General features: G+C 39.6%; 2 protein-coding genes, 2 long non-coding RNA genes and 1 pseudogene across 5 annotated transcripts in view; 3 read left to right on the forward strand and 2 right to left on the reverse strand.

The window, feature by feature from the left end:
- The window catches only part of LOC106582972 (4'-phosphopantetheine phosphatase), a 28,746-nt gene extending 21,927 nt beyond the window's left edge, over positions 1-6,819 (reverse strand). Inside the window, exons 1-2 of the mRNA XM_014166617.3 lie at positions 6,447-6,819; positions 5,951-6,033 (exon numbers count right to left, since the gene is read on the reverse strand). Coding sequence (XP_014022092.2) covers positions 5,951-6,033; positions 6,447-6,579 — 216 coding nt within the window. The 5' untranslated portion in view covers positions 6,580-6,819. The remainder of the gene's footprint in view (positions 1-5,950; positions 6,034-6,446) is intronic.
- A 5,616-nt stretch (positions 6,820-12,435) lies between these two features.
- LOC106582970 (transcription factor HES-5-like) lies at positions 12,436-13,163 on the forward strand (annotated as a pseudogene). Its single transcript, XR_014382149.1, has 2 exons — positions 12,436-12,537; positions 12,654-13,163. The product of XR_014382149.1 is annotated as a transcription factor HES-5-like (transcript).
- Positions 13,164-17,563: 4,400 nt separating this feature from the next.
- On the forward strand, positions 17,564-18,969 carry LOC106582968 (transcription factor HES-5). The gene is made up of 2 exons (XM_014166614.3): positions 17,564-17,696; positions 17,817-18,969. The coding sequence occupies exons 1-2, from the start codon at positions 17,634-17,636 to the stop codon at positions 18,258-18,260; spliced, it is 507 nt and encodes a 168-aa protein (XP_014022089.1). The 5' UTR covers positions 17,564-17,633; the 3' UTR covers positions 18,261-18,969.
- Positions 18,970-22,285: 3,316 nt separating this feature from the next.
- Positions 22,286-23,436, reverse strand: LOC145862667 (uncharacterized). The gene is made up of 2 exons (XR_014382251.1): positions 23,230-23,436; positions 22,286-23,121 (listed from the first exon to the last, which is right to left on the reverse strand). It is a non-coding gene; the product is annotated as an uncharacterized LOC145862667 (long non-coding RNA).
- A 1,132-nt stretch (positions 23,437-24,568) lies between these two features.
- Positions 24,569-26,035, forward strand: LOC106582971 (uncharacterized). Its single transcript, XR_001323414.1, has 2 exons — positions 24,569-24,683; positions 24,793-26,035. It is a non-coding gene; the product is annotated as an uncharacterized LOC106582971 (long non-coding RNA).
- The last annotated feature ends 1,356 nt before the right edge of the window (positions 26,036-27,391 follow it).

Consider the following 27,391-nt stretch of genomic DNA (forward strand, 5'->3'; position numbering starts at 1 on the left):
TGCTCTAAAACAGGTTTTTAAATCATGGATCTCTGTACTTTGCTCTGTTAATCTTTCTCTCAATCCTGATTAGTCTCCCAGTCCCTGCCACTGAAAAACATCCCCACAGCGTGATGCTGCCACCACCATGCTTCACCGTAGGGATGGTGCCAGGTTTCCTCCAGACATGACGCTTGGCATTCAGACCAACGAGATCAATCTTGGCTCCATCAGACAATATAATCTTGTTACTCATGGTTTGAGAGTATTTAGGAGTCTTTTGGCAAATTCCAAATGGGCTATCATGTGCCTTTTACTGAGGAGTGGCTTCTGTCTGGCCACTCAACCATAAAGACCTGATTGGTGGAGTGCTGCATAGATGGTTGTCCTTCTGGAAGTTTCTCCCAACTCCACAGATGAACTCTGTCAGAGTAACTTAACATTTTCTTTGTAGAAAATTTCTCACTGATACGAAAGATACTTGTGTGTGTGTGTGTATATAGTGTATGTGGACACCCCTTCAAATTTGTGGATTCGACTATTCAAGCCAAACCCGTTGCTGACAGGCATATAAAACTGAGCACACAGCCATGCAATCTCCATAGACAAACATTGGCAGTATTATGGCCTTACTGAAAAGCTCAGTAACTTTCAAAGTGGCACCGTCATATGATGCCACCTTTCCAACAAAGGAAAGCCCTGCTAGAGCTGCCCCGATCAACTGTAAGTGTTGTTATTGTGAAGAAATGTCTAGGAGCAACAATGGCTCAGCCGCGAATTAGTAGGCCACACAAGCTCACAGAATGAGACCACTGAGTGCTGAAGTGTGTAGCACGTAAAAATCATCTGTCCTCGATTGCAACACTCACTACCAAGTTCCAAACTGCCTCTGGAAGCAACGTCAACACAAGAACTGTTCATCTGGAGCTTCATGAAATGGGTTGCCATGGCCAAGCAGCCGCACACAAGCTAAGATCACCATGCGCAACGCCAAGCATCGGCTGGCTTTTGAGTAAAGCTCGCGGAAAGCGGAAAAGCCTTCCCAGAAGAGTGGAGGCTGTTATAGCAGCAAAGGGGGACCAACTCCATATTAATGCCCATGATTTTGGAATGAGATGTTCGACGAGCAGGCAAACATTTAATTTATATATATACACTACTTAACCTTTATCTATGAAATTTCCTGCCAACAGGCAAAATGTTTTTATCACTTAGTATATTTATTTTGGGATTCCACCCAGTAAACGTAATTTGCCCAATGTCGCGTCATGGTAGTTTCAAGATAACTGGGAACGAGGCCAAATCATGACTAGGGTTGCAAAGGGTCGGAAATTTCTGGAATATTTTCTGAATTTTTCCAGATATTTTTCATGGGATGTTAAGCCCTGGATTTTGCGGATTTTTGCTTAAATACATCAACAACAAAAAAGTTAGCTTATAACAGTGAACATTTTTTTTGTGGATACACAAGGCAATTCTAGGTCTTGTGGCATACTTTGGTTAAACTATCCCCAATTCAATGGAATTGCAACCCTCTGCAAGCACAGTGCATTCTTCCATCACATGTACAAATGATTCTCAAGATCTTGCCATTGAGCCCACATTACTACACTGTCTGAGCCAAGGACTACATGCTTTCTGGTAAGTTTTGATTACAATACCGGGTGGGGTGAATATATTTTATGACATACATGATTTTTTGTTAACTAGTCATTTCTGCTAGTTCATTTTTGCAGTCATGTGGGTTGTAGCACGCCTGCTAACTGAGGAGTGTTAATTCACCTGTTTCCATACATGTTTCATTTTTAAAACATTTATCTTACAAAGAAGTTGTTTAATCTAACTGCTGAACTATTTATCTGTACATGGAATTGCATTTTATTTTTTTCCTAATCTTTACAGGAAAATGCCACGGGCACTATCTGATGTGTGGAGACATTTCACTCCAGCTTATGTAGAAGGAAAAGCTGTGTACATTTGCAAATACTGTGCCAAAATCATATGTGAAGAATGCAACAAAGATGCAGAATCATCTGGTAAAGTGCATAAAGTTCCCTCAGCGCTCACAACAAGCAACCTCTAACAATTCTCCCTCTACATCTATTCGAGGTGAAAATGATGAATCAGACACCTTATCGATAGCAACAGCTCATGGTCCTCCTGGAATCAGAAGTTTTTTTGACTCAATGGAGGAACATAGATAAACGCTGATAAATGTCTTGCTCGAGCTGTGTATGCAACTGGATCACCTCTAATGCTCACAGGCAATGTGTATTAGAAGAGATTTCTGAATGTTCTTCGCCCAGCACACACCCCTCCAACCAGACATGCTTTATCTACTCAATTGCTGGATGCAGAGTTCAAGTGAAGGTCAAGCAAATCATAGGGAAAGCAGACTTGCAATCATCTTTGATGGGTGGTTGAACGATCAAGGAATAGTTAACTACATCATCTCCACCCCTCAACCAGTATTCTTCAAGAGCACAGACACAAGGGACAACAGACACACCGGTCTCTACATTGCAGATGAGCTCAAGGCAGTCATCAATGACAAACCACAGAAGATATTTGCACTGGTGACAGACAATGCAGCAAACATGAAGGCTGCTTGGTCTAAGGTGGAGGAGTCCTACCCTCACATCACACCCATTGACTGTGCTGATCATGCATTGAATATGCTCCTCAAGGACATCATGGCACTGAAAACAATGGATACACTAAAAGAGAGTCAAGGAAATGGTTAGGTATATGAAGGGTCATCAAGTTATAGCAGCAATCTACCTCACCAAGCAAAGTGAGAAGAATAAGAACACAACATTGAAGCTGCCCAGCAACACCCGTTTGGGGTAGTGTTGTCATCATGTTCGACAGTCTCCTGGAGGGGAAGGAGTCTCTCCAAGAAATGGCCATATCACTGTCTGCCGATATGGACAGCCCCATCAAGAGGATCCTCCTGGATGATGTATTTTGGGAGAGAGTGGTAAGCAGCCTGAAACTCCTGAAACCTATAGCAGTAGCCATTGCACGGATTGAGGGAGACAATGCCATCCTGTCTGATGTTCAGACTCTGCTTGCAGATGTAAGAGAAGAAATCCATACTGCCCTTCCCACTTCACTGTTGCTCCAAGCAGAGGAAACTGCAGTTCTGAAATACATCAAAAAGCGTGAAAACTTCTGCCTGAAGCCCATACATGCCACAGCGTACATGTTGGAACCCAAGTACGCCGGCAAGAGCATCCTCTCTGGTGTAGAGATCAACAAGGCCTATGGTGTCATCACTACCATGTCTCGCCACCTTGGCCTACATGAGGGAAAGGTTCTTGGCAGTCTGGCGAATTACACTTCCAAAGCAAGGGCTTTGGGATGGAGATGCAATATGGCAGTCGTGCCAACATATCTCATCAGCCACCTGGTGGAAGGGACTTTGTGGCTCTGAGGCTCTTTCCCCTGTTGCCTCCATCATCCTCCAAATCCCACCAACATCAGCTGCCTCAGAGCGCAACTGGTCATTGTTTGGGAACACACAGACCAAAGCACACAACAGGCTGAGCAATACAATGGTTGACAAATTGTTGGCCATCCAGGCAAATTTTAGGCTTTTTGAGCCTGACAACGAGCCATCCTCAACAAGGCTGGAAAGTGACAGTGAAGATGAGGCCTCAGTCTGATGTTCAAGAGGTGGACATTGAGGAGGTCCAGAGAGAAGACATGGAAGCCTGAGAGGAAGACAACCAAAGCTTTAGTGTCTAAACTATCATTTTACAAATGTATGTTGAAAACGTTTTTGGGAGACGCGCTGGATCATTGGGGATCATTCTAATTTTCCCTTTTGTAGTTCAGTGAACTCATCCCATGTGAAGAGTCAACTCAATTAAAGTTCAATTCGTATCTACATTTTATATTTTCTTTCTATTGGAAGGATTTAATCATTTGCAATTATGTCTACTTATGATAAGGTAAAAGGTTTATGTTTCTGTCTCCATATGATATGGTAAATATAGCCAATGCAAAAAACGTCTACATTTAAAATGGTATTAATTTGCATATATTTCTGTTAATTCCCATGGAAAGTTTCCACCTCTGAATATTCCCCAAAATGTGCAACCCGAATCATGACATCAGTGATCTTCACGTCAAAGCTCTAGAAAAATTCTAAAGATTTTTCCCAGTCGGAAGTCTGAGATTTCCCAGTTCCCACAGCTTAATTTCATACATGCACATTTTTATCAACTTTCACTCTCCTCGATTATCTTTGACCTTTTTCAAAAGGAAAGAGGACACAGGAGTTGAGCAAATCTAACAGGGAAAAGGCCAAGCTCTTATGTACCGTATGTCCTCTGCTCCATTGGACCTCAGCGCTGCAACCTGGTTTTAGAGCATTTCGTATTATTCTGTACATAAATCTAAGACACTACATTTAGTATAATTTGTTATGTTTTGTATGGTATGTACTAATTTGTGGATGATCATCACACGTCGTATGATATGTTACGATTTTCTGTCTAACGTTAGCTAGGCTAGGGGTTAGGGTTGAAGCTAATTTATGATGACCATGCAGCAGCTTTTAGGGGTTAGGGTTAAGTTTAGGGAAAGGGTTAGCTAAAAGGGTTAAGGTTAGAGTTAGGGGAAGGGTTAGTTAACATGCCAAGTAGATACAAAGTAGCAAAAAAGTAGTAGAAAAGTTTCTAATTAGCTAAAATGCTAAAGTTATCCATGATGAGATTCGAACTCAATGTTCCCCCTAATTTGTTTTGTCACGGAGTAAATTTCAGGTCTGCTGAGCACCAAATTGAACTTTGTGAAAATTCTGTGCAACTTCTGGCGCGCGATTGTGAACACCTTTGGCTGTAATCAGCTTTAAGTTAGTTATAACAGTGACCAAGAACAATACTGTGGCAATTTGATCATAATGTAGGCCTTCCAGAGTGGCCAACCATCAAAAACCATAAAGAAAATGCATCCCATAACATTTTAACATGGAAATATCTGTTCTATCATTCAGCCTACAGTAGCAGCCAATGTGTGGTGTTCAATGTAGGTCTACATTCCATGAGACTTTTGAAAAAAACATGCAGGGCTTGACATGAACCTGTTTATCCACTTGTCCTTCAGACAAGAAGGTAACTGAAAATGTGTTGTTTGATGCAAGAAACCACTTAACAAAATAAAATGCATCATTATTCCCATACTACTACTAAGCTTATTCAAACCTGTCTCAAAATACAACACAGGCCCTTTAAGACAAAGAAAAGCTCTTTACCTGACTCGCTTTTCAAAGACGTCTAGAATTGCACACGTATTGTAGGAAGCAATCACTCTCCCATTGCTGACTACAAATTATCCATAACTGTTAAAAATTCACTAACTAGCAAAGGATATGAACAAACGTGCACACGTCGCTATAAGTAGCTCTCGCTTTGATCACAAAACAAGTGCATCACCTCATGACCGCTCATGCTGTAAAAACAGTCCAGTTCAAAATAAATGGCACAGATCCTGCTGCAGCACTGGTTGGTTATGGCGCACCGGTATGCGTAGAGTACGGACCTGAGTCTTGCCTGGCAATGCAATAGAATCCTACTCCAATGCCTTCTGCATACAACAAAATCTCTTGCATAGTTTGTTTTGTTATGTTGCATTTAAAGTAGCTAATATTGTGTTGATTCGATCACAATCCCCACAGTAAAGGAACGACGATAGTGTAAACTAACGGGCCAAACTCTAGAAAGTTGGGTGAAGTTCAATCTCGTGCTTCTCTGCGTGCGCGGTAGTCGCTGGGGAGCTGCTTGCACTTGTGCAGCTTAGAGGGAACATTGGTTGCTTAACGTTCCTGTTATATGGCCACCCATCCACCTACTGTCTTATGTAACCAAATTTTGGGTGTCCCTGTTGTACATATACTATGTTGCGTCTAGTCTGACACCAGGCTGAGTGTACTGACAGTGTTCCAACGTTTATGTATACCACCTACCTTTGCAGTATGGTCGAATGACCGTACTTTCGCTACTTTGTGTTGAACAGTGGAGTAATAGGCGAGTTTCGTCAGAGATCCACCTGTTAGGAAAAAAAACGTTCTTGAGATAATTGATCGTAGTAGCTACCTAGTTAGCATGGAATAACATGTCAGACACGTTTGACAACTCAGCCACTTTGGCTCAGTGGTAAAAATTAACTTAATTAGCTAGACAGTTGAGAAAACTGCAGCTAAATTGGCCCATAAAAATGTTAATTGCCACTAGATAACATGTATGTCTGTAGCAGGCCAGTGGCGCTAAAATAACTTCGAAGCAACAGGTACTTAATTTAGTTAATCTAAACACTGCAGTGTTAGCTAGCCAGACAGAACGACAACACGTCGCTGCTTGCTAACCTCTCGTGAATGCCTGGCTGTGTGTGTTGTCAAAGTAAGAAGCCAACTGAACATATTCAAGTAGCGATAGAAAATGCAACTTAGTGTATAACGTTACCTATGTCTATTGCGAACCTCTTTGCATTTTCCAAATTCCTGAAGATCTCGTTGGGTGGAAGAGTTATGCTTTTATCCATGCTGTGACTACTGTCCACTCTTTCACATCCCGCCGCCATCTTGGAAGTAGACATTGTGCGGATTCGATTATGCTGAGCCCGTGACGTGAACGGGCAGGATGAGCGCCTATCTCAATCGAATGCTTTTCTGCGCCGCTCGTAGCCTGGCTGACATGACCCACTTGACTACAGCTCCGTCATGTTGTCAACAAGGCAGCATGGTGCATCGTCCATGGCCCGGCTCCACCAGGCGGCAAAATGGTTCTTAGACCCCTCAGTTGAAAAGTTTTAGTTTTATGTCTCTATATAAAAATAGCAAAAAAGTTAAAATGACTTAGTGACAGGGTGGCGCAAAATCCGAAAATACGCTGTCCTGCGTCAGCACAATAGACAGTGCTCTTTTCCATAAAACGTGTTTTATTTTTCAAACTAGCTTTCATTGGGAAGGTAGATAAAGCGTTTTTATATTTAAAAAAAAACAAAAAACTTTTGCATGTTAAAAAATAGAACCCTACTCATTACTCCACAAGGACACCTGGCTCACTCCCTGGATTTAGCCAGCTTCAAAACGAATGCATTCAACTTTCACAGTCCCTAACCAGGCGCCGGGCCCAGATTAATCAAATCCCCTCATTGGTCGTGTTCCTCTGCTCAGACGTTGCATGCATCAACCAATGGGCACATTCCTCTGCCCAGCCTTTGCTGACGCATACCAGATCGTACAACGCCTGGATAGGTATTGTACTTATCAGCTAACCACATCATATGTTATAGCAATGTGGTTCCCGACCGTTGGTTGATTCATGCTAACTCTGAGCAGGGTATGCGACCTATCACCGACTGTGTCATCATTGCTATAAGGTATGATGTGGTTAGCTGATACTTAAAATACCTATCCAGGCGATCTGGCAGGCGAAGCAACTACCTAAGCAGAGGAGTGTGCCCATTGTAACAGACGTGTTGCGCAATGACGTTCAGGTAGCTATGAAACATCGAAAATCCCTCGATGGAAAAGGCTGCGTTCCAGAGCTTAGACGTTGCTGATGCCTGACCGATCATACAACGCCTAGATCTGTATTTTAAGTATTAGCTTAACCACATAATATGTTACAGCAATTTGTCAGTCGAAGACACATTTGCCTAGCCTTTGCTGTGGAACGCGTTCAGCAGGACGCAACGTTTTGGAACATTCAGATGCCTCTCTGAAATGTAGAATAAGGAATCACATTGGCTCTATCCATGGCATTTCTATCTGCAACATTCAATAACGTTTGGCAACTGAACATGGCCCTGAACTTCTGTGATATTTGCTTTAGGAAATCTCTCGTCTTCTGGGATATTTGCTGTAGGCCTACACATAGGTGAACACTGTGAAACTATTTTGTACACATTTGATGAGCAACAAAAATCATTATCATATCATTATCACTACTTTTGGGATATCTGTACTTTACTTTACTATTTATATTTTTGACAACTTTTATTTTGACATAAATTCCTAAAGAAAATATGTACTTTTTACTCCCATACATTTTCACTAACACGCAAAAACTCGTTACATTTCGAATGCTCAGACAGGACATCAGTATGGTCCAATGCATTCACCTATTAATATAACGCTTTGTCATCCCTACTGAGTCTGATCTGACTAACTAAACACAAATACTTGGTTTGTAAATTATGTCTGAGTATTGGAGTGTGCCCTATGGGTCCATAAATAAATGTAAAAAAAGAATTGTGCCTTTAATATTTGCTTATTTAAGGAATTTGCATTTACTTTGACTTTTTACATGTACTCTAGTATGACAATGAAATACTTTTTCCCACCACTGTAATTTGTAATAATTTCTCTTTTAGGCCTAAGCCTACACATTATTGAACTGAAATATAGGCTGTCATAGCAAAGAGGAGAAAATGTAACTAAGTAAAGAACAAGAAAAAGTATTTCATTTGGTTGATTTTGAATTTATAAAAAATGTACTTAATGAGACACATTGTGCAAAGTGATTAAACATCACACACAGGACTTGGAAAAATCTCCAAGTCATACTCTGACAGAGTATGGGCTGCCAGACAATAGTATGGGGGATATAGGCTACATTTACTGTCTTTACAAAAGACATACTGGATTGTTGAAAATAGCAAGAGTTTGGAGACAGTTTTCGTCAATCTGCAATAGACACATTCAGGTAATGTTTTATAATTTTTACACAAAACATAAAACAAAATTGACAAGTTTGATCTTAAATCAGTGTATTGCTTATCACAGAGTGATGATTACAGGTATAATACCCAGCTTGGGTAAATATTCATCATGGAGGAACAGTGATGCTGTAGCTTAGGTCCATCATTATCAAATGGATAACTAATACATGTTTCATATAAGATGCTCAATACAATGTAAATAAAACTATATTAGTACACAAATGTAGTGGAAACAATTGCTTATTCTCTAAGATTTGACCTTAAAACAGATCATTAGACAATCACCAAAAGTTTGGGTAACAGTCCTCATAGAGGACTTGCTCATGAATAACCATTCAACATAATCAACACACTTTAGAAAACATAAAGGTTACTCATTATATAATACCATCACACTACAAAAATGTAGTTTTCATAGTATGGATCATTTTCTTAGAAAAACTTCTTCAGTAAAACTGAAATGAACAGTCTCAATCAGAGCAAGACTTTTAGAAACTCCTGCATGAGCAGAAGATAAAGAAGATCTCTTCCTATTCTCATTCATGTCCATGACAATCATACCATTATTCTTAGACCAACGTGATCCATAGGTTTTCTTTATGAGTGGAGCTCCAGTCTGTAGGACTCTACCAGGGCCTCCAATGGACGCTGCTGACTGGACTCTTCTCTTTGCTGATGCCTGAGCCAGGTCACTCTCCCCGTCTGTTCTTATCACAGGATGGCTGCAGGCTCTGGAAGTGGCTCAGCAGTCTTCTCTGGGATGTGTCTTCACCTCATCCTTGGACAAGAAGCGTGCAATCTCTTGGACACATCTGGAGTAACCCTGATTGACAGGTGCTGAGCATGAGGAGGAGCTCACTCGCTGGATCTGTTGCCGTCCTCTCAGGAAGCAAACTCATTTTCAGGATGTCGGCTTTCTCCAGCTTGAAGTCAGGCTGCTGATTGAGGATCTCTGGACCCAGGAGAGACTTGAGCTGCTCAATGCTGCTGTTGATACGATCTCTGCGTAACTTCTCCACCACTGGCTTTCTTAGTTGCGAGAAGAGGAGGAGTGTGAATCTTGAATCTTCAATTTACCTTTTTGGTCAGTCAGATGCTCCTTATAGTAGATCATTGCTGAAGTGATTGTAGGCCCCATGGCTGGATCCCTGTGCTGTAGAGATCTCTGTGTAGAGTTATTTCTACTGGCTTCATCTCTCCTATATATAGTCCCAAATCTGCATATGAAAGTGTGTGTATTGGGCTTGTTGGAGTTTCTCACAGTCTGTAGCCAATGGGTGAGCTTGGGAGGACAATAAGTGATGTGGAGCTGCCACATGCTCAGTGTTCCTATTGCTGGGGGACAATGGTCACATCTCAGTGGAACAGGTGGAGGGGTGGTGGGTGATGGAGTGACTCTCAGAGCGCTGTGTGAATCAGGGAAAGTGGTGACCCCCAGATCTGCTGCTAAATGTTGGGATCAAAGACACAGGCATTGATCCCACAACTTACATACGTGTGAGATGACACATACCTTTAAAATACTGCTAGGCTACTCATAATGTTGTAACTTTACCTGAAAGCTGTTTGAGACAGTACTGATCAGATTGGAGTCCTTTCACACTTGTCCGTCTGTATCAGACGACCTTCCAGGTAATGTGACTCCATCAGAGTGCTGCAGCTCTGAGGTGATGATGACCTGTCTGTCTGTCTGTCTGTCTGTCTGTCTGTCTGTCTGTCTGTCTGTCTGTCTGTCTGTCTGTCTGTCTGTCTGTCTGTCTGTCTGTCTGTCTGTCTGTCTGTCTGTCTGTCTGTCTGTCTGTCTGTCTGTCTGTCTGTCTGTCTGTCTGTCTGTCTGTCTGTCTGTCTGTCTGTCTGTCTGTCTGTCTGTCTGTCTGTCTGTCTGTCTGTCTGTCTGTCTGTCTGTCTGTCTGTCTGTCTGTCTGTCTGTCTGTCTGTCTGTCTGTCTGTCTGTCTGTCTGTCTGTCTGTCTGTCTGTCTGTCTGTCTGTCTGTCTGTCTGTCTGTCTGTCTATCTATCTATCTATCTATCTATCTATCTATCTATCTATCTATCTATCTATCTATCTATCTATCTATCTATCTATCTATCTATCTATCTATCTATCGATCTATCTATCTACAGGCGCAGGTTTCCCAGAAGTCCCAGGCAGCACCCTTCCCTCCTCTGAGTTTCACAGCACAGCTGGCTCCCTGCACAAAGCTGAGTGTGCCCCAGTCACATGCCCTCTTCTCTCTGGAGCTGGGAGCCACAGAGACACACGGCTTCCCACACTTCTGCATGCAGTCTGCTGAGCCCTGACACACAATAGAAGTGTGTCTGCTATCACAAAGACCCACTGCATGGCAGGAGGGGTTTGAATAGATGTTGTTGGGGTTCCCAATACATTCCAAATGCATCCCTCATCCTCTTTCAGCCATCGATTAATATCCTCAATAGTTTCTTTATATTCAAATTCTGAGATGGCTCTCTTATTAATTTATCCTTTGAAAGCGAACATGTGAAACACTTTATTTTAAAAAGTACTTTCATCATTGATTTGTTAACATTTCTTGTGACTGTTTCATAGTTACATTCCAAATTCTATGATGAAAATTAGCCGGCTGGCTAATACGGGCACTTCTACAGTAATGTTGATTAAGTGCAATGTCCATCTAAAACTAAAATGCAATTAAGTAAAGTAAACATTTCCACTGTCTTCCATTGTTTCTCATTAGTCGTAAATGAGATTGCCACCACTGTTTTGATGCAGTGGTGAATGTGACGAATGTTCCAACAACTCATGTGACAACATTTACCTCAGGTCAAAATGTTTGTGTTTGTCTATTTCCTCATTGAGAAATATTGTACTCATGAGCTTTAATCCCAAGGGCATGTTGGAAACTGCTTGTGTAGAGATTAATTAACATTTAAAATGTACACTTCTATTGTTTATTTGAAGGTATCGCAATGGGCAGAGTGTGGGAAAGCTCTAGAGAGCAGAGACAGTTCATTGTCTTTCATTAGTCCCACCAGCACCTGTGAGTCTCAGTGGGGGAAAAGAGACACTTCAGGAAGTGAATGAAGCAACAATTAATATAATGAAGCAATATAATGAAGCAACAATTAATATTAATATAATGAAGCAACAATTTATATTACCTTATAAATCAGTACATTTATTGAAAAAAGAAAATGAATGTTTTCTGAATCATCTGAACAGCTAAACAACATGGCAGTTATAATAGTGGAAATAAGTTGTTGAATTCGACTAATTTGGCTATATGAGCAGGTATTTGAACCCATTCAAAGTGCCTTACATTGGATTGCATTTTTTACAATGTCAGAACAGTAATAATTATCTAAAATGCAAAAACCTAAAATTATTTTATGTTTTATTGAAAAGTATTTGAGTCAATCTCACATATGTAAATTGTGATGATGAGCGTGTGCTCTGTCAGTGTCATCGATCCCAAGATCTGTGGGTCACCACTTTCCCAGAGTCACACAGCGCTCTGTGTCACTCTCCATCACCCCCACCCCTCCACCTGTTCCCCTGAGACGTGACCATTGTCCCCCAGCAATAAGAACACTGAGCATGTGGCAGCTCCACATTCCTTATTGTCCTCCCAAGCTCACCCATTGGCTACAGACTGTGAGAAACTCCAACAAGCCCAAGACACACACTTTCATATGCAGATTTGGGACTATATATAGGAGAGATGAAGGCATTAGAAATCAGATTCACTTTCTACACAGAGACCTCTAGAGCACAGAGATCCAGCCATGGCACCTACAATCACTTCAGCAATGATCTACTCCAAGGAGCACCTGACTCTGACAAACAAGGTAAATTGAAGATTCAAATTCAAGGACATTTATTTACTTTGATGGATGGTTTATTTGTTTCAATAATGCCATATCAGAATAAGGTTATTAATGACTCTCCTCTTCTCTTCTTGCAGCTAAGAAAGCCAGTGGTGGAAAAGTTATTCAGAGATCATAGACTTCAAGTTGGAGAAATCAGGCATCCTGGAGCTGACAGTTTGCTTCCTGATACGACAACAACAGTACAAGTCAGTGAGCTACTCCTCATGCTAAGCACCTGTCTGTCAATCAGGGCTACTCCAGGAGTGTCCAAGAGATTGGGCACTTCCTGTCCAAAGATAAGGTGAAGACACATCCCAGAGAAGACTGCCGAGCCACTTGCAGATACTTCAGCCATCCTATGATAAGAACAGAAGGGAGAGTGACCTGTCTCAGATGAGTCCCCCAGTCCAGCACAGCATCAGCAAAGAGAAGAGTCCAGTCAACAGCGCCCTCTGGAGGCCCTGGTAGAGTCCTACAGACCGGAGCTCCACTCGAACAAACAAAATGGATCATGTTGGTCTTACATTAATGTTGTGGACAGTAATGACAATATAAAGAGACATAATCTTTTGCTTATGCAGGACATTTAAAAGTTATGTTTTGATTGTGTTTATTGTTTTTTAATTAATATGTGAAAAAGCCTTCCCAATGGAAGTTCATATTGATATGACCTTTTTTATTTTCCTCTGTGAGGAAATATCATCACTTTTCATGTAACATGAGTATCACGTAAAGTTATTCTTACTATGTAAAACGAAATTCCTTAATCTGTTAAAGATGGTTTATAATCTGCATTGTTCAGAAAATGCAAAACAACCACAAAGGAACAATTCATTTCATAATATTTTTGATGTTTTTGTGTGAATTTATCTTCTTCGAAGATTTGTCTTGAATTATCATTCATCATTGACCCATTATAGTCTATTTATTACCCACATTGGGTGAGCAAGCACACAAAGAATGTTTAAATTCTTGAATTATGCAACACTATGATTCTGTGAAGGAATTTCAGATAATATTTTCTTGTTTGTAACTTACAAATCTTTAATTGATTTGCTTGACATTCAAAACTGTTTTTTTGTGATGCACTACCAATGTTACAGCATTGAAATGCTCATATCATATTGAGATATGTATCTGTAAGAAATGCATTTGTTTGTAGTTGCTTCTATGGAGATTTTGTATAACCCACACTCTGATGTGTCTTTAAGATGTTTTCAAGCAATTGTAGGAATGTTTCATCACAAAATTAAGAAGAACTATTCTATATGAAAATAAAAGAAATCATTCAATGTATCTGATTGTTTGTGTGTTTTTTTCCAAATCCTATATTTTGCCTTAGAGTCCAAGTACTGATCATTTGACATCCTAAAATCTTAGATCCAAGGAAATAAAGATGCAATGGCTTATGAACGTCATCAATAAATATATGATTATCCAGTAGTTACAGTACCTTCAGAAAGTATTCATACCCCTTGACTTTTTCTACATTTTGTTGTGTTAAAGACTGAATTCAAAATTGATTAAATAATTTTTTTCTTCACCCATCTACACACAATACCCTATAATGACAAAGGGAATACATGTTTTTAGACATTTTAGAATATTTTTTGAAAATGAAATGCAGAAATATCTAATTTATTTTACATAAGTATTCACACCCCTGAGTCAATACATGTTAGAATCACCTTTGGCAGCGATTTCAGATGTGAGTCTTTCTGGGTAAGTATCTAAGAGCTTTGCACACCTGAGTTGTACTATATTTGCACATTATTATTTTTAAACAACTTCAAGCTCTGTGAAGTTGGTTGTTGATCATTGCTAGACAGCCATTTTCAAGTCTTACCATAGATTTTCAAGACGATTTAAGTCAAACTGTAACCAGGCCACTCAGAAACATTCAATGTCATCTTGGTAAGCATCTCCAGTGTATATGTGGCCTTGTGTTTAAGGTTATTGTCCTGCTGAAAGGTGAATTTTTCTCCCAGTGTCTGTTGGAAAGCAGACTGAACCAGGTTTTTCTCTAGGATTTTGCCTGTACTTAGCTCTATTCCGTTTCTTTTTATTCCCAAAAACACTCCCTAGTCCTTGCCGATGACAAGCATACCCATAACATGATGCAGCCAACACCATGCTTTAAAATATTAAGATGTGATGTGTTGTGTTGGATTTGCCCCCAAACATAACGCTTTGTTTTCAGGACATCAAGTTAATTTCTTTGCCGTATTTTTTGCAATTTTACGTTAGTGCCTTATTGCTAACAGGATGCATGTTTTGAAATATTTGAATTCTGTACAGGCTTCTTTCTTTTCACTCTGTCATTTTGGTTAATATTGTGGAGTAACTACAATGTTATTGATCCATCCTCAGTTTTCTACTATCACAGTCATTAAACTCTGAAACTGTTTTAAAGTCACCCGTTGCCCTCATGATGAAATCTCTGTGCGGTTTCTCTGGCAACTGAGTTATGAAGGACGCTTGTATGTTTGTAGTGACTGGGTTTATTGACACACCATCCAAAGTGTATGTAATAACTTTACTATGCTCAAAGGGATATTCAATGTCTGCTTTTTTTGAACCCATCTACCATCTACCTTCTTTGCGAGGCATTGGGAAAATGTCCCTGGTCTTTGTGGATGAATATATGTTTGAAATAAACAGCTCGACAAGGGGACCTTACAGATAATTGTATATGTGGGGTACAGAGATGAGGTAGTCTTTCAAAAATCACATTAAACACTAGTATTGCACAAAGTGAGTCAATGCAACTTAAGATGTGACTTGTTAAGCACATTTTTACTCCTGAATTCATTAGGCTTGTCGTAACAAATGCGGTGAATACTTAATTGAACCAAGACATATCAGCTTTTAATTTTGTATTAATTAGTCAACATTTCTAAAAACATAATTCAACTGTGACATTATGGGGTATTGTGTGTAGGCCAGTGACAAAAAATCTCAGGCTGTAACACACAAACATTTGGAACAAGTCAAGGGGTGTGAATACTGAAGGCACTGTATGTGATATTCTGTGTTAGTGAATTTAGTTGAGGGTTTAGAGGTATGAGATATGTATCACTAGCAAACCTAGGTTCAAACTTCAAATATATGTGTATTTGATTATTTGTTATTTAAATACGTACTTTGATGCATGGTAGATTTTCTAAGTGTTTCATAAAAATAAAGCTTATTGATACCCTCATCATAGTCAGGTGGGCAGACACAGAGTAAGTATCCTTCTTTGTCTGGGACTCAACTGCATAGCTAATGTGATGAGTAATAAGACACACTTCTGTTCTTCCATTGAAAGCAAAGCAGTCAATGGGGAGAGTGTGGGAAACCCAGGAAAACTCATTCACAGAGCCTCTTTGGGACAATAGACTCAGACCCCTACATGGGGGAGGGCGGGGGGGGGGGGGGATTAAGGGATAGGGAGAGGAATTTTGATTGTTATATTTCAGAAGCCTAGGCCTATGTTTAGTAAATGTTCACATAATTTCCCAAACCAAAAAAGTAAATAAAGTGTCTGGTGAAAATCATAAACTTCATAGTCTTATTTTGAAATGTATTGTTACAGTCCTTATACTAATGCTAATGAAATAAGGCCAATAATAACTTGCTGTATGGTTAACCCTTCAGGATTTTTTATTAAACTTGTTGCTTCTTGTATAGGCTACCGAGACTATATCAAATAATCAATTAGTCAAAATATTTGTGTTTACCATCATCTAAATTGACAAATATCTAAGAAACAAACTTAACCCCAGGGGCTTGATGGGAACTGCTTGTGTAGAGACAATCCCATTTAACAAGTCATACTAAACTGTGATTTGCCTATTTGGTTCCGTCATTTTTTTTACACTATTCCTATCTTTCTGGAAGGAAATCTTATTATTTTATGTCATCATTTGCAAAAACATCAAATGTTTCCTTTAAAATATAGCTATTGTCTAGGACAAAGAGAATCAATATCAGCTTAAATACCATTTAGAAAACAGATTGAATTGCAGACATTGACTTGGACTAACTTGGATACATGGTCTGTACCTATAAGAATATGTGTTGAATCAGCCAGTGCAGGAGTTTCCCTCCAGAATCCAGATGGTCTGTGATGTCAGAATCTGTCTATTGTACAACACAGATCCAATAGCCATCACTAATGGTCCACTGAGCACCTTTTGTAGTGCATTGATCACAGCACACAGGACTTAGTGTGGGAAACTCAGATCAGCACTCTACTCACACTGACCACCAGGCTTAAGCCAGAGGACACATCTGCTACCTCTGGACTTCCGAAACTGGAAGTGTATTCCCTCCACTCTGAATAATAGGAAAATAATTGCAACATTTCTCTCAAATAGTTATGAGAAACGATGATGAAGTCATTCCAATATCGATCTACATTTTGCTCATGTTGCTATTTTCTCTGTCTACTATAAGAATTCATCCCATTATGCTAATTATGCTACTTCATGATAATGAAAAAAACATTTAGCATGAATAATTATGAATGAATCTCAAACGTGTACAAACTTTTTATGGATAAAGCAAACACGCAAACAAGCTAAAATACTGAATTTGCACAGAATTTGCAGGAAGCCATTTTTCTATTCAGGATAAGAAATAAAGAGGTCATATTCATAATGCAGTCACCAAATACAATACGGTAGGCTATGAATCTTCCAATAAAATGAATAAGAAAGCAGTGTAAGTTTTAATGCAGAAGATATGTGTCAGTCCCGCACGAGTAAGTTTTGATGATGAGAGTGTGCACTGTCTGTGTCATTGATCCATTAGGCAGCAGATCTGGGGGTCACCACTTTCCCAGAGTCACACAGCGCTCCGAGTCACTCTCCATCACCCACCACCCCTCCACCTGTTCCCCTGAGATGTGACCATTGTCCCCAGCATTAAGAACCCAAGCTCACCCATTGGCTACAGACTGTGAGAAACTCCAACAAGCCCAAGACACACACATTCATATGCAGATTTGGGACTACATATAGGAGAGATGAAGGCATTAGAAATCAGATTCACTTTCTACACAGAGACCTCTACAGCACAGAGATCCAGCCATGGCACCTACAATCACTTCAGCAATGATCTACTCCAAGGAGCACCTGACTCTGACCAACAAGGTAAATTGAAATTACAACTTGCTTTATGATTCGTTCCTTGATAATAGTTGTCATCTTTTTATCAGACCTCTGATATATTTTAGAACAATGTTATAAATGACACTCCTTATTTTTTTGCAGATTAGAAAGCCAGTCGTGGAGAAGTTACGCAGAGACCGTATCAACAGCAGCATTGAGCAGCTCAAGTCTCTCCTGGGTCCAGAGATCCTCAACAAGCAGTCTGACTCCAAGCTGGAGAAAGCAGACATCCTGGAGATGACAGTTTGCTTCCTGAGACGACAGCAACAGTACCAGCGAGTGAGCTCTTCCTCCTGCTCAGCACCTGTCAATCAGGGTTACTCCAGGTGTGTCCAAGAGATTGTACTCTTCCTGTCCACGGATGAGGTGAAGACACAGACTCAGAGAAAACTGCTGAGCCACTTACTGCTGGACTTTCAGAGCCTGCAACCATCCTCTGATAAGAACAGAAGGGAGAGTGACCTGCCTCAGCTGAGCTCCCCAGTCCAGCACAGCATCAGCAAAGAGAAGAGTCCAGTCAACAGCGCCCTCTGGAGGCCCTGGTAGAGTCCTACAGACTGGAACTCCACTCTCAAACAAGCACAATGGACCATGTTGGTCTAAGAATAATGTTATGGATGTTAGACAGTAATGAGAATAGGAAGAGATCTTCTTCCTCGTCTGCTCAAGCAGGACATTTCCAACTCCACATTACTGACGATTTCATCCTCATTTTCTGCATTTGCAGGAGTTTATACTATAAGTTTTAGTTTTAATGAAAAGGGCATTTAACAATGTCAGTATTTTAATTATCCTCTCTTGATTACAAGAGCATCAATTGAATCTTCTGGTTTTATTTTCGTTTCACGAATAAGATTCTGTTTCATTTTTATAAAGTGAATATATTTTGTATTTTTCCCTGTGGGGAAGTTTAAAAAAATAATAATTTATGAAATGGTGTTCACTGTCTTCCTAGTGGAAAGACAAGTGAGCAAATGTAATTCTTATTTGTCCTGTTTTGATATTGATATTAAAACATGCAAACAGTATCATATGTCATAATTATAAAAATGATATTTGCATTTAAGCCAGAATAAGTTACTTCCTCTCGATTACGAGAAGAGTTAAAACATGTGTAATGGTTTGTGTCACTATGTGAGTTTATAAGTATCACTCGCCTTCCGAGAAGTTATTGTCAAGCTTGAAAACATGTTTTCAAAATGAATGTAAATCTTCAAATCAAGTCGATGCGAATAAAAACAATCATCGAAAACAATTCTTATGTTTGTTTGATTAATTACACTCCATTGAAATTTCAAATGTCTAAATCTTTAAAATTATTATTTATTTCCCCCCCCCAAATTAGTAGCGCAGGAAATACACAAATTCGTATGCTGCCTATTTCTTGTGACTACAAGCGAAAATATACAGTAATATAAATAATTCAGAAAGCTAATTATTTATCATGAGAGGGCAGTGGCGATTTTAGCATGTAAATCTTGGTGGGGCAAACTCCCCACTTTATTGCGTGCCAGCAAAGCCACTACACAACACAAAGTAAACAATACATTAATTGCACTTTTACCGTGAACAGTGGGGATTTTAGAATTTGAATCTTGGTGGGGCAAACTCAAATAAATATTTTGTATGCATGCCAACAAAGCCACTGCACAACACTAAACAACACATACATTGCACTATAACGGGGCCTACATGAAGCTGTCCCAACAGCAGAGCTTTCTTTCCAGCATCATGGAGTGAATTCTTACCACTGCTATCCCAGGCTATCAAGCAGAGCCTTGTCTGTGAAACAGTTCATTCAGCCTCTTCATTGCCTTTTAAAAAACATCGCTGATATGGCTGACTTGCTTAAAGAAATGTGATTTCTATTGACATTTGAGATGTACAAACTATGTACATAAGGGGACTACGAGAGAATAAGAGGCAATCTGTCATTTTGAATAAGACATTAATGAGCGAGCTAGGACGGACGTAGTCAATTTAACTATTTGTTCAGCACTTTTGAAATATACAGCGACAGAATTCAGAACATGGGCCGTTTTTACAAAATTCTCCCTGTACACCAAGTCAGCACCATAGGATAAATAAAGGGGTCATATAAACAGACAATGAAAGCTCTTACAATATTTGCTGATTACATTTCTCTAAAACAGGCTATAGGCTACATGTTACCACCAAGTCAGAACAGTAGGCTAAGTTATTAGGGGGAAAGGGACCAAATTATTAGGTTGAGGCACATGGGCTATTAACAGTTTACTACACAACCAGTGGTGACCCGTTATTCAGGGCAGGTGGGGCTCTTTTGAGACTCACATTTTTGGCACGTCACATATCAATTTGCAAACAATGTAAAAAAAAAAAAAGATTTCATTGAGTTAATAAAGCTGCGTACAAACATGGTCTCTTTTTTGCTACTGTATACATATCTCTCTGGCATATTACATAATTTATGCTGCAGGGTACAATACATTTTTGGACTCACCTTGTTGTGCTGTAATCACTTGAACAGGAAGGTGGCATAGAGGTCCTTGTGGGAAAATTTAGTCATCAAACTTTTTCATTAAAGTCTGGCATTCTCTGGATTTATGGTGCTTTCAAGACAAACGGGAACTCTGAAAAAAAACAAGGTAAAATCATGATGTCAGTGATCTTCAGGTCAGAGCTCTAGAAAGGGGCCCCGGTTACCGACTTGGAATTCCGAGTTGGATGACCATTCAAAACACATTTTCCCAGTTGGAGCTCGTTTTTTTTTCTGAGTTCCCAGTTGTCTTGAACTCACTGAAGTCTGAGATTTCCCAGTTCAGTTTCCAGTTGTTTTGAATGCGGCAGAAGTCATGCTGGATTGACAGCATGGCCAATGTATTCAACCTTTTCTGGCCCATGGTGTTGAATGTTTATCCTTTTAAGCTTGGAAAAGAGACCTTTAAACCCAGATTTGGACCACACACCCTCTCCACTGAATAGGAGGCTAGTGATTGCTTTGCAACGCTTGCGGTTAGCCACTGATTCCTTCCAACGCACTCATTAGTGAATTTGCCATTTCCAACTTGTTGTGTAATGTTTATGTCCAATGATCGATGAACACCGATACATTTTGTCTATAATTTCTCTTCATATGACAAGGATGGAAAGGATTTGCCAGTAGATTGTTGACGTGATTCACAATGATGACTGCTTGTCTAAATTGCTAGCTAAGTTTTTGAAAGTTTGACTTTGACCTGATCAGTCCATTCAAAGCTACGGTAGATTTGACGTCATTTTATCTGTGGCCAATGACCTTGAGCCTTCTTGAATGGGCACTTCTAATGTAACTCTATGGCAGCACCCAATGGGCTTGAATTTTCAAGCTCTCTCTGTAGATTGTCCCCATGAGTGACAGAACACTGAGCCAATCACGGCGCAACTAGAGGACATTACCAGCCCCATTACCAACTCCTACACAAAAAAATAAATACAATAAAAATTATAATAATTGGCCCCACCTGCCTTGAATGAGGGGTCGCTACTGTGAGAGGGCAATAAACAATAACTAGTAATGCTGCATACTCCAAGAAAGTTTAAAATCTTACCTTTCTGGTAAAACATTTTTTATAAATTGCTGAAGTGTATTCACTTTTGAGGATACAAGCTCAAGTACACAGTACAAATATGATCAAAGTATGAAAATGTGAAATATTTCATATGACGTATTTCCTATTCAACACAATTGAATGAATAAGTCTTGAAATGACTTATACGTTTTCTAAATTTAGTATAATGAAATTATAAAATGACTACCTATAAGATTTCACATCCTATGTCATGCAGGCTCAAAAATATACTACTGTGTCGGTGTGGGAACCAGGGCTATTGCTCAATGCATGCCATTTCGATCTACGGTGTCCACAGATGATCCATTTATAAGCGAAAATGTTGATTTCTATGCGAAAATATAAGTTGGAACTGGTCCCAGAACCACGTAGGTCCCCAAAACAGGGGACTTTAGATCTAAGAGGTTTGTACTGTGTTAATTTACTTGTCAATTTGCTTGTCAGTAGTTGTAATTAATAATGTAATGTAGTAGTAATTACTATAATTAATTAGTAATGAATTAGTAACTAATGTTAGTTATTACTCCTAATTACTGTTATCTAGTCATGGAAATGTCACGCCCCGAAATAGGCTTATCCTACAGGTGGTTTACTGCAAAGCCTTAATTAACTGATGCACATAATACAGGACATGTCAAAAGACTCAACGATCCTATTCCCTATCTACCCTCTCCTCTTTCACTCCATCTCATGGATTTAAAAGGAAAGAACTAGTGTAAGAAATATGATGGCTCACCAGTGCCATGCATTTAAATCCATGAAAGCAAGTGCACACTTGGCGGGAAATGGTAAGTCCCTTATATGAAGAACCATAGTGATGCTTTGGACTTTTTTGCAGTGTACACATTTTGAGGAAGTGCGTTCAAATAATCAGAAGATGTCCTTCTCCTGAGTTTCTATAGGCTGGTAAATGAAGCCAGTAAAATTCAGTATTAATTTTCAGACAAAAATCCCAGATATGAGGAATAGACAAAAGAAAAGTGGATTTTGTTTGCAGTTTTATTAGCTTACAAAAATAAACTACAATATTAACAAGAATATAAATCCCCTTTGGGGTCTTACAATAAAATAAACATTTACTTTATGTATCATGCACAACAATGCACTGTTCCTTTCCAAAAATAAAGGTATGCGTGTAGATTTATTTTCCAACTTGAATCAAGGCATTATTTCTCCTTGAAACAATGTATTTGGTTCATCATTTCACAGAAAGAATGAAGCAGTACAACTCTGCTTATATCAATGCACACAATTCATTTCAAATGAATCTGCAGCTTTAAATGTCATGTAAAACAAAAGCATAGGTTCCAGACCTGTCTCTGACAGTCGGGTCCAAATAAGACAACCAACCATTCACCATGGTGGGAACAGACGTAGAAATGGCACATATAATCTGAGCAGAATTTGCACATAAACAGTATATTGTGCTCTGCTTGCCTTAAGCTCAATTCATGCCCTTCCCACGGGTTTGTATCTCACAGTGCAGTGATCATTTTGTCTCAGACCCTAGTCTCAGCCCAGTATGTGACCCCTGACCTATAACCTCCACATCCATGCGTCTCTCTCAATTCATTGTTCAAAGCAGTGGTACAATGTCCTCCTCTGGAGCGGGAAAAAGGCGCAGCATGTCCCTGGAACATTTGGAATAGCCGGTGGGTGACACCAAGGCCTTCTTCGGAGTGAAAAAGGACACCGTCTTCTCCAAAATAGGAGATATGGGAGATGTAGGGATCCCGTTCTGGACGTGTCCTCCAATGACTATCTTCAGTTTCTCCATACTACTGATGCATTTCCTCTCAAACAGAGAGAGTTTACACCTAAAAACAACACAAGACAATCATGGACACCTATTCTCTCTTACACACAGTTTCTATTAATTTGAACATCTTATTAAAGTATTTCAGTGTAATTTAACCTGGTCTTACCTAATGTGCTGATCGTTCACGTTCATGCTGTCCTGAAGAGTGATGTCCATGTAGGCTGGCATGTTTAGATATTGGTCTTGAGTTTGAAGCTCGTCAAAAAAAGTGGAAAAGTTGGTCTTGGTAGGTCTTGCTCTAGCGTTTGTGTTGTGGTAGCTCCTCTGCTGTGCTGCGTTGCTGCTGGTCTTGGGTCAGCTGATGCCTAGAGAGTCTTCATTAGTGAACTCCGCATCTCCACTTTCTATTTATTTATGTGCCTCCTCCTACGCTGTCATGCACTCTGCAGCCAATCAGAGGGCTCGGATGGTGGGACAATAGTCAGTGGGAATAATAGCAGATTCCACACAGGACAGGTGGGATGTTGTTCTTGATGCCATAGTGCAAAGAGGTCAGCCACGTTAGTCCGTGGGAACATGTCTCTGCCCATGTGTACTCAGAAAAATCACGTTCCCGTGTCAGGTTCCCATGTCAGAAATCATGTACCCATGTCAATACAAATCATCGGAATTCAAATATGGCACATATGCTAGGATCACAAGTCTTTGTGCTCATTGCAACACATATACGCATCACAGAAAACACAACAACACGAGTCTTTATTTATAACATGACCATTTATAGTAGGAATATGATAAAGACAGTGATGAGCACATAGTTGCATGGATTACCTGTCTTTAGATTGATAGCCAACCATCAGCAAAACATTGGACTATAAACTGGCCATCGCATGGCCAGCTTAGTCCAATATTTTGCCACATGAAAGTTTTGACCACATAAATAGGATCAATTATTCCCATATCCTAAGGGGTCAATTATATCAAATTTGAACATTTATGTGATACGTTGAAATAAAAATATATCAAAAAGGTTGTTTGCTTGCTTTTGAAGTTTTGGAAACTGGTGTTTGTACAAATTGAAACTGATTTGTTTGTATTTGAAAGAGTGTCTTTCTGAAGTGAGTTATAGCTGAACCAGATGGTTTGCCCTGTGTCCCTGCATGGGAACAGGCAGTGGGTCTTTGTGATAGCAGACACACTTCTATTGTGTGTCAGGGCTCTGCAGACTGCATGCAGAAGTGTGGGAAGCCGTGTGTCTCTGTGGCTCCCAGCTCCAGAGAGAAGAGGGCATGTGACTGGAGCACACTCAGCTTTGTGCAGGGAGCCAGCTGTGCTGTGAAACTCAGAGGTGGGAAGGGTGCTGCCGAGGGCTTCTGGGAAACATTCCTTATTGTCCTCCGAAGCTCACCCATTGGCTACAGACTGTGAGAAACTCCAAAGAGTGCAATACTCAGACATTCATATGCAGATTTGGGACTATATATATAGGAGAGAGGAAGCCAGTAGAAATCAGATTCACTTTCTACACAGAGACCTCTACAACACAGAGATCAAGCCATGGAGCCTACAATCACTTCAGCTATAATCTACTCTAAGGAGCACCTGAATCTGACCAATAAAGTAAATTGAAGATTCAAATTCATGGAAATTAATTACATTTTAATGATTGTTTCTTTCAATAATGCCATATTCCTAAATAAGGTTATTAATGACTCTTCTCTTCTTGCAGCTAAGAAAGCCAGTGGTGGAAAAGTTACGCAGAGATTGTATCAACAGCAGCATTGAGCAGCTCAAGTCTCTCCTTGGTCCAGAGATCCTCAACCAGCAGTCTGACTCCAAGCTGGAGAAAGCTGACATCCTGGAGATGAGAGTTTTCTTCCTGAGATGACAGTACCCGCCAGTGAGCTCATCATCCTGCTCAGCACGAGCCAATTAGGGTTACTCCTTCTCTGTGTCCCAGTGTAGACTGCTGAGTCACTTCCAGATACTAAGAAGAGAAGGGAGAGTGACCTGCCACAGATGAGCTCCCCAGACAAACACAATGGACCATGTTGGTCTTAGATTAATGTCATGGACAGTAACGCGAATAGGAAGACATCTTCTTCATCTTCTGCTTATGTCGATTTTTTTAAGTACAGCTGTGATTGAGACTTTTAAATTCAGTTGTACTGGACAAGTTGACATGTTTTTCGAAAGAAATGATCCAATTGATGAGCACTACATTTTTGTAATATATTTTAAACATGTGTTGATTACAATAATCAACAATAACTTGAATATCCCTCCATGAGGACTTTTATCCCAAAATGGGTGTTATATCACCAATCTGTCTGTGAATGTTTATGACTTATATTTTTTAAGGGGAACGTATAAGAGAGAAAAAACATGTTTGCTTTGTTGCCAATACATTTGTGTAGTGATATGGTCATATTGACGTTATATTGCGCATCTTCTGTAAAAAAAAAAACATGTGTACTAGTCCTGTATTACCGGACCGATAAAGCCGTCTGTAGCGCGAGGAAAATAAATAAATCAGCGCCCACCCCTCAAACAGCTATCTGTATCAGTTATCTATTTCATATTGATCAACTTGAGCTGCAGCATCACTATTCCTCCATGACACATTTTTACCCAAACTGGGTATTACACAGTACCTGTTATCATCACTCTGTGATTATCGATATTTGATCTGTTTTAAGATCAGACTTAATGTGTGAACACTTTGTGTGAAAATGAGGCTCACATGATTTGAATAATATGCACGTTGCAGATGGTGAAAACTTCACGCTCATTGTAAAACCTTGTGTTTATTTTGGTACAATATGTTGTCTTTTATAAAGACAGTAACTGTATATCCTTTGTCTTGTTGTTTAATCACTTTATTTATATTTAAATATGTACCTTAAATTAAGGTATTTAATGATATGAATTACTGAGTCAATCTGAATAAATACACAAATCATTAAATTAAATCTTGTTTGGTTTGATGGCAACTTTCCACCACAGTTACATTACTGATTCATGAAATTCCACATGTAGAAACAATAAAGCCTACTATTACCCATTACTGTAAACAAGGATATTGAATTCATTAGAATGCAACACTGAATCCATATTAATGGATACCTCTCTGGGTGCTTCATTCTAAGTCTACCACGTAAGGTAAAAGTTAGACATTTCTATCCACACATAATTACATTTTTTCCCTTTATTCAACCAGGAAAGACATGACAAGACATTGCATGAATTGTTTTAGTTGGCATGTGAAAGTGACTTTAATGAGAATTAATCATAAATATTCTCCAGGAGGCATGAATGTGATTTTGTTTTTACTGACATGCATATATTACATAAATGTATTTTCAGTGTATCAGAATGTATAACAATTCCATTTCAGTGAGTTTAGTTTGGTCATCAGTAATTTCAGGTGTTGGACCAAAACTGCTACTGTCATCTTAGTGCTCTAAAAGTTTAGGGCAGCTGTGCCCCCAAAACTCAATAGCTAATGTGATGTGCAATAAGACACACTTCTATTGTTCCTCCATTGAAAGTAGTGAATTGAGAGAGTGTGGGAAACTGAGGAAAAGTCACTCACAGAGCCCCTTTGGGATAACAGACTCAGCCCTCTACCCTGGACTGACAGAGGTTAGAGGGCGGTCTGGCTCTCTATTGGGGAAATCAATGGATCTATTTCTTATTATCACACAAATGTTGAGCACTTGGGTCATGGAGGTAGAACTTTGCAAATGTTTTGAAAATAAAAATAAAAACATCATATTTGAAACATTTGAAGGCATCCATTATGTATTTTTGTGGCAGAAATGTGCCCTTCTCCAAGAACCCACTTACAAATCAAATCAAATCCAAATTTTATATGTCATATTCGCTAAATACAAATACAACCTTACAGTGAAATGCTTACTTACAAGCCCTTAACCAACAATGCAGTGTTAAGAAAAATACACAAAAAAAGAAAGAAACCAAAGTAACAAATAATTAAAGAGCAGCAGTAAAATAACAATAGCGAGGCTATATAAAGGTGGTACCGGTACAGAGTCAATGTGCGGGGGCACCTGTTATTGGAGGTAATTGAGGTAATATGTACATGTATGTAGAGTTATTAAAGAGACTATGCAAAGATAATAACAGAGAGTAGCAGCAGCGTAAAAGGGGGGGTCAATGCAAATAGTCTGGTTAGCCATATGATTAGATGTTCAGCAGTCTTATGGCTTAGAGGTAGAAGCTGTTTAAAAGCCTCTTGGACCTAGACTTGGTGCTCCGGTACCGCTTGCCGTGCGGTAGCAGGGAGAACAGTCTATGACTAGGGT

Source organism: Salmo salar, chromosome 22 (genome assembly GCF_965601325.2).
Source record: "Salmo salar chromosome 22, fSalSal1, whole genome shotgun sequence".
Classification (NCBI taxonomy): Eukaryota; Metazoa; Chordata; class Actinopteri; order Salmoniformes; family Salmonidae; genus Salmo; species Salmo salar.

Coding starts and splice junctions, on each gene's coding strand:
- LOC106582968 (XM_014166614.3), top strand. CDS start 17,634: ATGGCACCTACAATCACTTCAGCAATGATCTACTCCAAGGAGCACCTG. Junction 17,697..17,816: donor ACCTGACTCTGACCAACAAG/GTAAATTGAAAT, acceptor ATTTTTTTGCAG/ATTAGAAAGCCAGTCGTGGA.